The following is a 15,018-nucleotide window of genomic DNA, read 5'->3' as shown; positions in this document are numbered from 1 at the left end:
AACAGATTCTTCTTCTACCTTTCAATTGCAGAGGTGGAATTGATATGCTAGTTGAACAAATTGGAATGCCAATTTCTGTGTAGTTGCTCAAATGTCTTTTAATGCAGTTAGCCAATGTTATAGACCTAGAGAAAATTGTTGGAAAATATTAATCATTTTATTGTTGTTGTTGAAATTATGTTTATGTTTTACAAATAGCCTTTTAATAGCAATGCCATTTCTAACAAACTTTCCTAGTGGTGATATGAAAAATAATGAGAAAACTTGCAATGTACTAAATTAGTTGAATAATTTATCTGAAGAGTAGGTGGGACTATTTTAAATCCATGTTCTATCCTAAATTGTTTCTTAATATTCAGGATGTTAAATTAAATTAAAATAATTGGTTTTTGTGTCTAATTTTTTATAAATAAGTTGGGCAGAGTGCAGAATACAAGTTATATGTTAGGCTTACCATTCTTTTTGCTTTAGTCCCAACTGAAAATCAATAGATTTGGGGATAGTAGTTTTTTCCAGATTTTAAAACTCAAAATTTTAAGTCAGGAAAAACATATTTAATGAAAATACTACTCCTATAACCTTGTGAGCATCTCTAGAGATTCCATTGCTTTTCTCACCTAAGGCCCATGTGATCCAGTTGTTTTTGTCAGTGACATATTGGTTGTTCTATAGCTCTCAACCTATTGCTTCATGATTTGTGTTAAATCATTCATGAGTGGCTACCATGTGCCAGGTGGTATGCTATTAAGAGGTATTATGCATTCAAAGATGAGGAAAATCTAATTTTGTATGGGAAAATAGACAAATAAATAGGTAATTATAATTTAGATTATCTTAAAGAATGTATATGTTCCCTAAATATATTTTAGACCCATGCACTCCTCTTTGTTTACTAATACCATGATTTCTCTACACAAACTATTTCTTATCTGAAATACTAAATTGAATTTTAGACATTTCCTATGTCTGTTCCAACTTATTCTAGAGATATGTGCCAAACAGGCAAATTTGAACATTCCATACAAGTATAAAACTGTGCAAATCCTTTCTCATTGTATTTTGATAAAGTTCTAAATTATTTACACACACCATAGGTCTCTATGTTATTTGGCCCTGTCTGGCTTTGTAACCTAATCCCTTTTTCCAAATAGTATGCACATATTTGCTTTCTATGCCCAAGCTTCTTAGACATTTTCTCCGTCCCTTCCTTATGCAAAGTTGCCTCCCACCTCACAACTATGGCACACACTGTGTCTGTGCCCAGAAAGTTCTCCCTCTTGGTAGCACATCCTATCACCTGGTTAACTGATCCTCATTCTTTGGTTCTTACCACTGATTATTCTTCTGCAAGAATATCATACCTTAGGTTGCTCTGTAGAGTGTGAACTATGGAGCCAGAATTTCTGAATTTGACCTCTGGTTACAATACTCATTAACCCTGTGACTGCGTGAAAATTGTTTAACATCTATCTACCTCTAAATTTTCATTAGTAAAACAGGATTAAAATGCTTAGTTCATAAAAATTTTTAGGTGGAAAATAAAATATATTAAGTACTTTAAAAAGAGCCTGGAATTTTTCTTTAAGAGACATAGTCTTGCTCTGTTGCACAGGGTGCTGTGCAGTGGCACAATCAGAGCTCATGGAAAGTTTGAGGTCCTGGGCTTAAGCAATCCTCCTGCCTCAGCCTCCCAAGTAGCTGGCACTACAGCTATTATTTTATTTTACTTTTTTGGGTAGAGATGGAGTCATGCTATGTTACTCAGGTTGGTCTCAAACTCCTGGCTTGGCCTCCCAAAGTATTGGGTTTACAAGCATGAGCCACTGCACTCAGCCAGGGTCTGGCGTTTAGCAAACACTCAACAAATGCGAGGCATTATAGTTGGCTATTAGAAACTCTCTCTCTTTCATTTGACTTCATAATAATCTTCACAAATATAACTGTGCACATACACATGCACACACACATACACATGTATGTGTCATTTCTCTACTGTATGTCTATCTATCTTGAACATAAGCTCTGTGAGGGAAAAGCCCTTAGGCCTTTATTCTTTTTCACTTAACAAAATATACCATAGTCAAGGCATACAAGTTCACAACGAGAGGTAAATGATACATGTAATTTTTATGAGAGTCTCTTTATTTTTCTGTTCTCTGGCAGGGAAAATTAACTTTAAAAAAATGACCTGTATTTTTCTCCAGTTGTGTTAGCTTTGAGTACCTATTAACTTATTTTGATCAAAATTAAGACGAATACGTAATAAAAAAGATATTCAGACAATGCATCAACAAAAGAGTAACACTCATCATTCCATATTATTCTGAAGCAAAGCAAGATGCCAAATATGCTTTTATAATTAACAGGTTAAAAGACACTGCATGATTTCAAGCAAAGTTGTCAAACTATCTCAAAGTCTATGTTTTTTCAATTATGGAAAAGGAAAAAGATGATGAGGAATAAACAACTAATAGTGGCATTATGACCTATTTATAATCAAAGATTGGTAGCTAGTAACATGAAGAAATGCAATGATAATTAGGAGAAAAATTCAGAAGAATATTCTGTGGTGAAGACTGATGTTATTTAAGTAAACAGATGGGATCATTCTTCTGAGCAACTTGGGGTTGAAGATATATGGTCTGTCCCAGAGATTATTCAGGCAAATGACAACCTAAATGTTATAAGTATTAGAATGACTCAAAAAGCAGGGCAATACAAAAATGGGAGATTTTAAATGAACTTTATAAATGTAGGTATTCAATGTTACCAAATTATGAGAAAATGGTTTCCTAGCAGGGCTTCAGCTTGCACAACCAGTGTTTGTAAAGGGCCGGTTAAAATTCCAGAGTTAGTCACTGGGAATTAAAAAAAAATTACCAGTACAGAAGACTAATGGAAAAAGAAAATAAAAATACTTTCATTATATATGGCACTTTTATTAATTTATTCATGTATTTATTTACTTTGAATAATGCACAGATTAATTGAAAAAGAAATGAAGACTTGCATCAGAAATATATGTATGATGTCTTCATTATCTCAGTATGTGCTGAGCACTGATAACAGTATAAAGAGCATGCCTGTGGAAATACAATAAACATATATTTGAAATATAGATTTGTTGTTTAATAAAATCATCATGGACTAATCAGTTAAACTACCAGTGACCACACCCATTATGTGTGAATATACACATCCTTTTCTCCCCCTCCCAACTTCCCGACACCCGATGAATGTTACTACTATGTGTGCACGCAAGTGTTGATCGGTTAGTACCAATTTGATGGTGAGTACATGTGGTGCTTGTTTTTCCCTTCTTGTGATACTTCACTTAGTAGGATGAGCTCCCCTGCTCTTTTAGTATCCTTATTTGGATTTGGTATCAGGGTAATGCTGGCCTCACAAACTAAGTTTAGAAGTACTCTGTTCTCTTCAATTTTTTGGAAGAGTTTAAAAAAGATTAATGTTAATTCTTTAAATGTTTGGTAGAATTCCCTGGTCAAGCCATCTGGTCCTAGGCCTTTGTTTATTGGAAAGGTTTTATTTTGTTGTTGTTAAATCCCTTAGTCATCAACAATCTCTTCAGATTTTCTATTTATTTTGTGTCCTAATTTGTGATCTATCCTGAAGAATGTTCCACGTGCACTTGAGAAGAATGCATATTCTGCTGCTAGTGGGTGAAATGTTCTTGATATTAGTATGTCTATGGGGTCCATTTGGTCTATTGTGTTGTTCGTGTCCACTGCTGCCTTATTGATTTTCTGTCTGGATGTTCTACCCATTGTTGAAAGTGAAGTCTCTGACGATTATTGTATTGTTGTATATTTCTCCCTTCAGGTCTGTGAACATTTGTATTATATAATTTAGATGTTCTAATGTTTGGTACATATGTATTTATAATTGTTATATCTTCCTGACAAATTGACCCCTTTATCATTATATAATGTCCTTCTTTGCCCCTTTTGACAGGTTTTGACTTAAAGTCAATTTTGTCTTATTATAAAGGATTTACCATTGTTATTTTTTTATTGTCTGTTTTTTGAAGTTCTTTATTCCTCTTTTCCTGTCTGTCTTTCTTTGCATTTCTTTGATTGTTTTGCAATGATATTCTCTGATTCCTGTTTCTTTTTCTTTTTTACAAATTCTGTACTTTTTTTGTGGTTACCATGAGGCTTACGTAAAACATCTTATAATAGTTTATTTTGAGGCAACAATTTAAATTACATACAAAACTCTACACTATTGCTTCTCCCTGAACACACTTTGTTATTGATGTCACAATTTGCATCTTTTTATATAGTGAATTTATTAACAGATGTTTGTGTTTATAGTTATTCATTTTTTTGTATTTTAACTTTTATTATAAAATTAAATGTGATTTACACATCACTAACACTATGTTACATTATTCTGTATTTGTTTATATATTTACCTATACTAGTGAGTTTTATACTTTCATATGCTTTAATTTTCTGTTTGGCGTCCTTCATCTCAACTTGAAGAACTCACTTTAGCATTTTGTGTAAAGCAGGTCTAGTGGTGATGAGCTCCCTTAGCTCTTGTTTGTCTTGGAAAGTCTTTATCTCTCTTTAATTTTTAATGGACAATATTGCCAAATATAGTAGTCTTGATTGACAGTTTTTCATATAATCCTTTGACTATATCATCCAACTCTCTTCTGGCCTGCAAAGTTTCTGCTGATACATTTGCTGATAATTGTATAGGGCTTCTCCTACACACTATGAGTTGTTTTTCTCTTGCTGTTTTCAAAATTCTCTCTTTTGTTTTTGACTTCTGACAATTTGATTATAATGTGTTTTAATGTAGATTTCTTTCTGTTCTTCTTATCTGGGTTCTTTAGGCTTCATGAATCTGGGTGTCCAATTATCTCCCCATACTTAGGAAGATTTTGGCCATTATTTCCTTACATAAGCATTCTGCTCCACTGCTCTCCCTTCCTCAGGGGTGTGTGTCTTCTCCAAACATCACAGAGCCCTTCTGGCCACAGTAAGCTGCCTTCCTCTTTACTCTAGAGCAGCGCACTCATGGGCTGAGATGTTGCATGTGCACTTCGATGCTCTCCCTCACTCCTGAGGGAGAATCTCATGATTGTGTGCTTTCTTCCACACATGCAGAGCTATGTGGGCCACCACAAACCTCTCTCTCCTTGACTTTATAGAAGTGTGCCAAGATGCTGAGACATGAGGTGCAAGCTCCACTTCTCTTTCTTCCTCCTAAAGGAGAAGATTTGGGGTTGTATATAGTCCCCCTATCCTGTAGAGCTTTTCCTGCTGCTGAGAGCTGCCCACTTCTTTTCCCTAGGGCAGTGCACTGAAATTCCAGGACATTAGATACAAGCTCCACTTCTCACCCTTCCTCCTGAAGAAGTCTTAGGGTTGTTCACCTTCTCTCCATCCTGCAGCACTGTGCAGGCTACTGAGAGTATCTGCTCCTTTTCTTGTTCTTCGCTACCTCCAGGTGTTCTCTCTATGCGGGCTGCCTCACTGTGTAGTGAATTCGGTGTGACAGAAGTAGGCCTCTTGGGCAGTCCCTTGAAAGGCTGAGGGATGTTGAATGCATGTTTCACTCACTGCTTCGTCCAAAGGAGAAATCACAGACCTAGTGGAACTTGCTTGGTACTGACCTGTGCCAGCCTGGAGGAGAGGCTGACATGGCTGAAACAAAACTGTTCTTCATACCTGTTTAAAAATAATTTTTCTTGGTTCTGTGCTTGTCTGAAGTATTGTAATTTCTTAACCGAATTCTGGAGTTCTCATAAACGTATTGTAAGATACTCCTTTGTCGGTGTTTCTCTGGGGGGATGAAGTCTGGGACTTCTTATTGTGCCATCTTACTGGTGTTACTTCAAATGAACATTTTTCAGTGGTACTTCTTAGAAGTCAGTAACTACTTATATGCATCTAGAAAGGTATATAAAGAGACTCAAATATTTATCTTTATTCGTGCCAACGTCCTTCTCTTCTCTTCTTCCTAACACTTATATTTTTATTTTCTCTCTTCAATTCAATTTTTTTTAAATTTTACATATTTTCTTTTCCGGGCTTACTGTGATGGGGCACATAAATGAACAGCCAGATGATGAGGTATGTAGGGTGGGGTCCATCAGGGTCCCAAGAATAAGAGCTACTTTTCCTGTGGAATTGGGGAATGCCATCCTCCCAGTTCATAAATGCTTTCACCAACCTGAAAGCTCCCATTATTTTTTTTAATTTTTGTCATTTTTAGGTTTTCAGAGTTCCCACAAAACACATTATTCTAAGCATTTTATATGAGGATATTATTTTTATTATAATTATAAACTGAATAGGTAGACTTGTCCAATTCACAAAAATTACCAAAGAATAGAAATTCCAGCCATATTATTTTCTTACGATAATTCTTACTATCATTTTGAAATGTATTTAGATATAACAATCATCTTTGCTTTTCAAAGTAATGCCTACTAGAAAAACATTTAAAATTCTTGTTCACTCAAAGTATCTGAGTAAAGTGTCTGAAGCCAGTAAGGCCATATCAGACTTTGTTTCAGATCTAATTGATTGTTTAGGGATATCTTAGAGTTGTCTTTTTCTAGTAAAGTTGCCAGACACAATCCTTTCTGAAGAGCTGTGTGGTATTGAGATTCAGCTGAAACAGGAAATGGTGACCCTTATTAAGCTAAGTGTTTGAATAAGAACTATGTAATGTACAGACTTATTTTAAAATAAAAAATCAAGTTAAAATTTAAAAAATGGAGTCAGATTCCATGAAATAATCTGAAAAAAATGTGTAGGCATTTAGCACAGCATGATGTTTTTACAATGATACCTACTAATGTTTTTCTAGTGTTAATAAAAAATGCCTTGGGCATAAATTTAAAACCAAAAGAGACAAAGGCAGATGCTTCTATTTCATAAGCTTTGTGTTCCTTTCTCTCTTAGGAGGATCATCTTGTTGTAAGACTAATACCACATCACTCAAGAGGCTTAAGTACAATTAACTTCTTTCCCTAAGGTTGATGGAAACTGTAAAACAGGGAACCAAGCATAATTCTTTCTAAAAGATGCTTACCTCAGCAGTTAGGGCAGTGCCTTCCTGGGCTCCTAGCATGTTATACAATATGTCTACAGTTTGCAGTGCACTGTAGAGAGTGCGTTAAAATATACACTCACAGTTTTATACATAGGGATGGAGTGACATTTGATAAATGGGAGTTCACCATTCATCATCTGATATGTTCCAATTCAAACAAGCAAAAGAGTTGGCAGCCTAGACACTTCTGCTTGAGTCAATCTGCGGGAGATCCAATACCAGGCCAACTCTGTGGCTGTGACATAGACAAGGCTTTGGGGCATTGCATTTTTCTATGCAGAATGAAACCACAGCCACTCAAGTGTCTGGCAATGTTACATAAAATGTATATCAAAAAATAATTGTATCTCAATATTATATTTTAGTAACTTCCAAAGATTTACTCCTCCCTTGGAATAAGTAAATCATAAATAAATAAATCATAAACTCTTGTTTATGATTTTCTAATCATTATTAGGCAGTAATAATATTTTTCCAACAATTTTATTTTAAAACTCCAATATATGCTGGCACAAATTAAAATGAATATAAATTTTAATTTATTGTGACAGTAATCTTCATTAATAATTTACAGTAAGCAATGACTGAAAATAAAGTAGTTTTTCTGAAAATATTTATGTCAAGAGTTTAAGCTTCTTGGTGCATTATTCAGAGTAAATAAATGCATACGTTAATGAGAATGCTGTATATCTGTGTACCAGTTTTTCTGCATAGGTAAGTTCAATTATTTAATAGTAATTTGTATTTAAGTATCTCCTTTTCTCTGTTTCTGAAAGTATTATTACTTTGCTATTTTAAAGAATAGAATTAAGATTACTATTCATAGAACATGATTGTGATAATTTTTTATCATGTTACATTTATATTCACAAATTGAAATTTATTGCTTTCTTGGAATATAATTTTATGAACATGGTCACTCTTTTGTATGCAAGTGAAGTATACAAAGCTGTGTCTTCTATATGCTCAAATATACGCTAAATGACACTAAATGAATTTTAAAATTCATTACAGAGAACTCTTAGAATGACCATAAATTTATCTTATTCTAGAACCCAATCAACTTAACAAATATACTTAACTCAATTGGATTTAATTTAAATATTGGGAAATGCTGTGGTACTTCCAAAAAATATGTTAAAAATTCAGAAAATAACCAAATTTAAATATAACTGAGCTCACTCAAGTGGTGAAACAATCAATAAAGATATTACAGAATTTCATCTTCTAAACATCCTTGGGAGGAATCAAGGAATGCCGTCCACCTCACAAATGACAATATCACCTTCCTATAGGATTTAGGGCAAAGGTGGAATTCAGGTGAAATTGAAACAAGGCAGTGTTTTGATAATTGCAAAGCAAGATTGGGCTGTGTGAAAAGGGATTACCACCACACCTTGGTTGAGAATTAGATGTATTATGAAATTACAAAGTAAGTTGGTTGTAAAACATTGTGTCCAGAAACCTCTTATCTGATTCTAAACCCAGCCTGGAAATTGAGGGTGTTTTTCTTTATTAAAGTGGCTCAGTTCTTCTGTGTCAGAATAAGACATTCCATTCTTACTCATGGTGTTTCAATCAGCTAAATTTCTAACTATCTATAATTTATAAAATAATAATTTTTCAGTACTGTATATGTTTTGTTAATACACAAAAGTGTATTTTTCACCTTCGCACAGAACATGAAGTTGAAAGTTACCCAAGAATTAGGTAAGGACTTAATGTAAACTCAAGAGACTTAGATTGTGAATTCACTCTTTTGACCATTTTCTTTTTGATAAGCAACATTAATTAACTGTAAAAAAAATTCAAATTTGTTTGGCATGGAAAACCCAATTCACTTGGAAGATATATTTCCCTTACAGAAAAAAAAAAATGCCTTTACCCTAAGAATGTTTGTAATTGATTATAAAAATGAAAATAATGAACACAGGGTTTTCCACTTATACTCATATAATCTATTCCTGAAATCACGTCCTGTGTAAAAAAAGATAACTGAGAATCTATTCTCCATTATTTCTAATAGAAACCTATTATAATGTATTACATATAAACCCAATGCCATCTGAACATTTCTTAAAACTTCATTAAACCACAGGTATACCTATATATTAATAATAAACTACCATACTAGGATAAAAATGCTGAAAATATTGCTTCTTGATCATTGAAAATATTGCTTCTTGATCATCAAAGTACTAATAATGTAGTCAGCAAGAAGTTATTCTATACAGTTATGTGATTCCTCCTAGCAGCAACAGCTGAGAGGAACATCTCTGTTGATACTCAAAAGATATTTTTCAAGAGACTATTCAAATTTCTAATAGTCACATTTTGAATGTAACGTTTATTTGTCATACTGAGTTTTGGAGATGTAATTATACATTTTTCCGATCTGGTTTAAAATGTTATCTTGAAAGAGAGTTATATTCTATAAAATATAGCCATTGCAATACAGAATATTTTAAACAAGGAAAGTTTAACCATGGAGATATTCTAAGTACATGCATACTATGTGTTAATTTGAAATATGATTTTAAAAAATAATCTGGCATGTTAGAATATCTCACTGATTAGTTTCTTAGTTCCAATTTATTTTTTAATTTTTAAATTACATGTAAAAGCAATATTGAAAAATTTAAGAAAATAATATTTTCCTCATTTTTAATTTAATATATTAGATTTAAACAAGTCAAAAATATTTTGGAAATTTTTATTTTTATACACACAATATAAGTACTTAAATATTTAATATAGTTTAATATATCAGAAAATTTAATTGACTTAAAAAAGATATTAGTTAGGTGTAATTAAATTTCTAAGTAGAATAATATAATTTGTAAGACAGACTTGAACACTTATGAAAATATATTTTTAATTATTTTATATACAAAACCTTTTTTTTTTAACAAAGACTATATAAAGGTCAACTAAGGCTAGTATTGATAGAAATTAGGAAAAATAAACTTCTCTAAATTTTATTTAGAATTTCCGAATTTCTATGGAAGTTCTAAGTTTATCTCAAATTAGAAACTTTGGTTATCTTTCTTCCACATCTAATTCTTAAAATTTGTTATTCTAAGGCATGATACTGACACTTTGTGCTCTATGTATTACAATTTGATGTAAAAGGATACTTTAAAATGGCTACTAGATTTTGAACAGGAGATGCTACCTTAGTTTTTGGTAGCTATATCATAAACATAAAAGAAAATTAATAAGAAAATGTGCCATTATAATATGCTCAAGATATTTATTTTGGAAAGTGAAGTTTCTATTCACATACTAATGCTGAGACATAGAATTTAAGGCCTAGGTAAAACATGTATTTTTTAAAGCTGATTCAGCAGGCTGGTGCTAGCATAAAATAGCTTAGGTGGGAGATGTTTATTAAAACCTTTTCTCTACTCCTGAGCCAGCAGGTGATGAGAGTGCTGCAGAAGCTTTGTTCTTTGTCTTGCAACTGGTGGGAGTGCAAACAAGAATTGTTTTTCATCATTTGGCTGCAGGTGCTCTGCTAATTTAGAAACTTTGGAAAGAGGTTTAATATGTTACACCTCAAGGAATCTGTTCCATTGTATCAAATTGTGATAAAATGCATATTTCAATATATTTAATACAATTAAATGAGTTTAAGTGTACTAAATTAGGAAGAGAAAATATTAATATAGTCTGCAAAATCATACTAGCTAATAAAATAGAAAGTATTATGGTTTGGTAGTTAGCACTCTGGTTTTTCAAAATTAAGAATAATAAAATTATTTGATAAATATAATATTTTCAAGGATTGCTATCAATTCACTTTAAGGATTCTCAAATTCTAGTGTGGAACTATTATTATAGAAAGGGGCCAGCAAATGTTTTTCAGTAAAGGCTAGATAGTAAATATTTTAGGCTTTGCGCGCCATGTGATGTTTGACAGGAGTATTTAACTCTCATGTTGTAGTGCAAAAAAAGCCACAAACAATATGTATTACAAATGGATGCTCCAATAAAGCTATTTACAAAAATAGACAAAGGACATGAACTAACCTGCAGGCCATATTTTGCCCATCTTGATCTGAGAAATTGATCAGAAAGTTATTATAGGAAATATATTCCCTGAGTTCTTGAAACTTCAAAATGGGATGTGTGTAGGCCTAATACTAGAAGGAGAGCTTTATTGAACACAGAACACTTGGCCCACTTTTGATAAACTTCTTAGTACTAGGTACTTACTATCTACAAACATTAAAAGTTGTGAGAAGCTTTATAGCAACTTAATTGTATAATTTATTTTCAAAGGGGAGCTCTTTTGAAAGGGAAAATAACAAAAAATTGGATAGTACGCAAGATTTGAGCCAGCAACTGCCCCAGAAAAAACTGAATGTGTGATTATTTTCCTTAAATTAATCTCATCTGGTCAAATAAATTAATCTTAGAAGGCCAAAGGATTTTTTTTTCTTTTTCTTTAAAATCCAATCATATTACTAAGAAATGCTTCTGTTCTGGGTCAATTTTTCCTGGAATATAATGTGTTTCATTTTTTAAATATGTACACTGATATTATCTATTATTTCAGGAAATATTTTTAAATTATATTTTTGAATATTCATTCCATTCCAGTGCTTGGTTATCTTTTTCAGGGATTTCAAATATGAGTATGTTGCAACTTCTTTGCCAGTCTTATCTATAGATTGCTTTTTAAAAAATTATTTTTATATCTATTTTTTGATTAAATTTGGACATAACTTTTATTTTAACTTTCCTGTATTTCTTTGCAGATTTTTAGCATCTGTTTTTCATTTTGTACTTTGTAGCATAGCCTTTACTTTACAATTATTTGGTACGTTCGTTCTTCTATTTGTCTCAAAATTTAACCAGTTCTACCAGCTCCAACTTTCTTTTTTGTTTGGCCATAGTCTCATGTTATCTGGCCATATCTTTCCTGTGTGTTTATGGAATCCCCTACTGTTTTGTGGCCTTTCTTTATATTTATAATTACAGCCTTAAGATAGTTCGAAAGTCTTGTATATTTGGGTCAGGAATTTCCTGTGTCACAATTTTCTACATGAATTTTTCATCTTCAGAAATATTTTTCTGCTTTTGTTTTACTAAATTATCCCCCTCCTCCTCTGTGTTCTTTTTTATTAACAGTCTCTTTCATTGGAAATAATTCTTATGAGTTTTTTTGTTTGGTTGTTGTTTTTTTCTTTTTGTCACTTATATCTTTAATGGGTTTTCCTATACTGCAATAATAACAAATCCTGAGAAGTGATTGAAGGACCAGTCAGTGCAGGTTTTGCCATTTCTTGCTGCTCTAACAGGCTCCTTCTTACGTAGCTATGATTTCTTTGGGGGATGACTTTTCTCTCTGCTCTTTCATATTCCCTGTGTTCTTTCTCTGGTTCTTTCTCATCAGGATAATTGATTGAAAACTGGGAGTGCTAGGACTGGTTTGTGCCCTTAACCTCAAGCCCTAAGGGACATTCCTTAACAGTGATGTGAGGGTCTTGTATTGGTCTTGTATTGCCTTAGAGGTATTTTGGCAAATTGAGTTATCTCTGACCTGTTGTCTTCAGCTCTTGCCAGTGGAGATTAGTGAGTCTGGCTCCCCAGCTTAAGCTCTCATGTGGTGAATTGCACCTGCGTGTATAACTCCACTGCCCTCTAATAGCTTGAGACGGAGGGTACCATGTTGAGCTGTGGGGTTGCCCTCTCTCTAATTGGTTGTAGATTGTGTGGAGGAGCCAGTTATCACCTCTGTGTTGGTTTCTGGTCCCTGGGTGAGGAATACTAATGCCCCAATCTTTAGGAAGGATCTCGCCACTCCTGGGGGTTACTTAGACCCTATTCCCCTTAAAGTGGTGGTAGGAGCAAGGCATATGGCAGCGCTGCCCACCAGCCTGGATGTGTGTGCTCCCGTGGGTGCTTGATCTGCCGCTGGGGGGGCCGCTAATATGTTCTCAGGGCTCTTCCACACACCTGGGAGGCTGCTCCTGGTGGGGAGAGGGGGTTCCTGGGTGCACCTGCTCTGGCCTCTGGCCGGGATTTTCCTCCCTGACCATGAACCCCGCTGTTGGCAGCCGCCCAGACGCAGGGATCAGGCCCCAGAGTCATGATCCTCCTGGATGACCTAAGTTGGTCTGGCAGTCACTGTGCTGTCAACTACTGATCTGCGCCAAGGCCCGCAGACTCACGCCAGTGTCACAGGGAAAGTGGCTTTTCTTGCCTCTCCCGACCTCCAGCGGTGGAGCCACCACTTTCTGTGCAAAGTCGCAGCGCTGGGGGAGGGCGGTGCCCGCGTCCCCGTGACCAGCGCCTGCGAGTCCCGCGGGTGGCGGCCTCCCGTGACTGGGGAGCGCTCGAAATCCACCTGTCCAAACGGGCCTGGCTAGTTGACAACAGGTCATGGAAGGGCAGAGCTTGTCGCGAGAGTCTCTGGTCTGGAGGAAGGGTGCAGGGTGGAGACCCCTTTTCGTTGTTCACCTCCTCGTTGTTCTGGTCCCGCTAACGGCCAGAGGCCAGGTGCCTGTCCCCTAATTCCCTGGGGGGTAGCTCAGACCGGTCCCCCCCTGCCCAGTGCAGCCCCAGCACAGAGCTCCGGGGAGTTCAAGGTGATTCCTGCTGTTGTCTCCTCTCCACAGAGCCCAGCTCTCCTGCTGTGATTTTGCACCAACTTCAGGCAGGTCCCCGTCTATGCGGGTGTGGAGGTCACTGGGGAAGCAGGACATTCTCCTGGGGGTCAGAGCCCACCGCACCCACTGGCCGGCGTGTGCAGCCATCCCACTCTCTGTTCTCTATGGTTTATCTCACACTCCCCAGACTTTATGATCCTATCTCTCATTCACCTTTTCTTTTTCCTGCGTGGTGTGTCCCAGGCTACTTCTCTGCAGTTTCACCAGGCGGTTCTGGCAGGGGAGCAATCCACTCGTGCGTAGTAGACCGAGTTCTTGTTCTTCACCTCTTTCTCTGGGAGCAGGGAGCCAGGAGGTCACTTTTACTCTGCCATTTTTCCTCCCCAACTGGTGTTTTTTTTTTTAAGTTAGAAAAGGTGTCAAGTCTGTATCATGCTCTGTGGGTTTTTGCTACCCAAGGCTGCATCTTCTTCCCTTTCAACATTCTGTGGACATTTCTGTAATAAACCCTTTGCAGTCCTGTGTCTAAATATCTGCTTCTTGGATCACCAACTGACACCCCTGGAGCCCTTACAGCCCTCCCCCTGCCAGGTAGGGAGTGTCAGCCAGGTCACGAGCAGCTGTGGGGTCAAGACTGGGCTACAACGAATGGGTTTCTTATCTAGGAGTTTCAGCCAGTTTTCAGTGTCGGGTCAGAATTAGGGCAGTGAAAGGGATATTGAAGCATCAAAGTATGAACTAAGAATGAAGGATTTTTAACATCCATTTCTTCTCTCCTCTGTTTTTTTTCTCACCGTAACTATTTATCTCTTGGTGAATTTCTTCTTTCTGTATCTCTCTTTTTCATCTCTATCTTCAATTCTTTCTCTCTCTTCCCATTCCCCATTTATTCCTGCCCTTTTCTCTGACTCACTCCCTACAAATCCTCATTCCCAACTCCAGACCTACCAAGAATGCAGGGGCAATCACCTCCCGCCCCCTGCACCTGACTTGTCCCATTCACTGTCATGTTTTGACCCAGGTCCTGGTCATAGGGGATGTTCATAGGCAGCACATGCACCTATCCACTGCCTGCTGTTTTATTGGTACTTGTGCTTGGTATTCTTTTTCTTAGAAGGGAGGCCAAATTATAATAGTTTCAAGCCTTATGACACCTAGATCTATTCTTGGTTTCAAAGAATCATCATTGTCTTTCATACTGCACCTTTACTGTTATTATTTAATATCTGTTTCCCAGAGAGAATAGGGATTCTCTTTACAGTTGCCATTTTATCTTAAGGGCCTGAAATAGTATCTGGCTTAACAG

The 15,018-nt window shown here is 35.8% G+C and overlaps 1 protein-coding gene across 1 annotated transcript in view; it reads right to left on the bottom strand.

Annotated features, from left to right (window-relative positions):
* Positions 1 to 13,194, bottom strand: part of LOC123634569 (WD repeat-containing protein 47-like) — a 62,234-nt gene extending 49,040 nt beyond the window's left edge. Inside the window, exons 1-2 of the mRNA XM_045546304.1 lie at positions 13,060 to 13,194; positions 5,375 to 5,563 (exon numbers count right to left, since the gene is read on the bottom strand). Coding sequence (XP_045402260.1) covers positions 5,375 to 5,563; positions 13,060 to 13,194 — 324 coding nt within the window. The remainder of the gene's footprint in view (positions 1 to 5,374; positions 5,564 to 13,059) is intronic.
* Positions 13,195 to 15,018: the final 1,824 nt, after the last annotated feature.

The sequence above is a fragment of the Lemur catta genome, chromosome 3 (genome assembly GCF_020740605.2).
Source record: "Lemur catta isolate mLemCat1 chromosome 3, mLemCat1.pri, whole genome shotgun sequence".
Classification (NCBI taxonomy): Eukaryota; Metazoa; Chordata; class Mammalia; order Primates; family Lemuridae; genus Lemur; species Lemur catta.
This window is presented reverse-complemented; position numbering and strand designations above follow the sequence as displayed.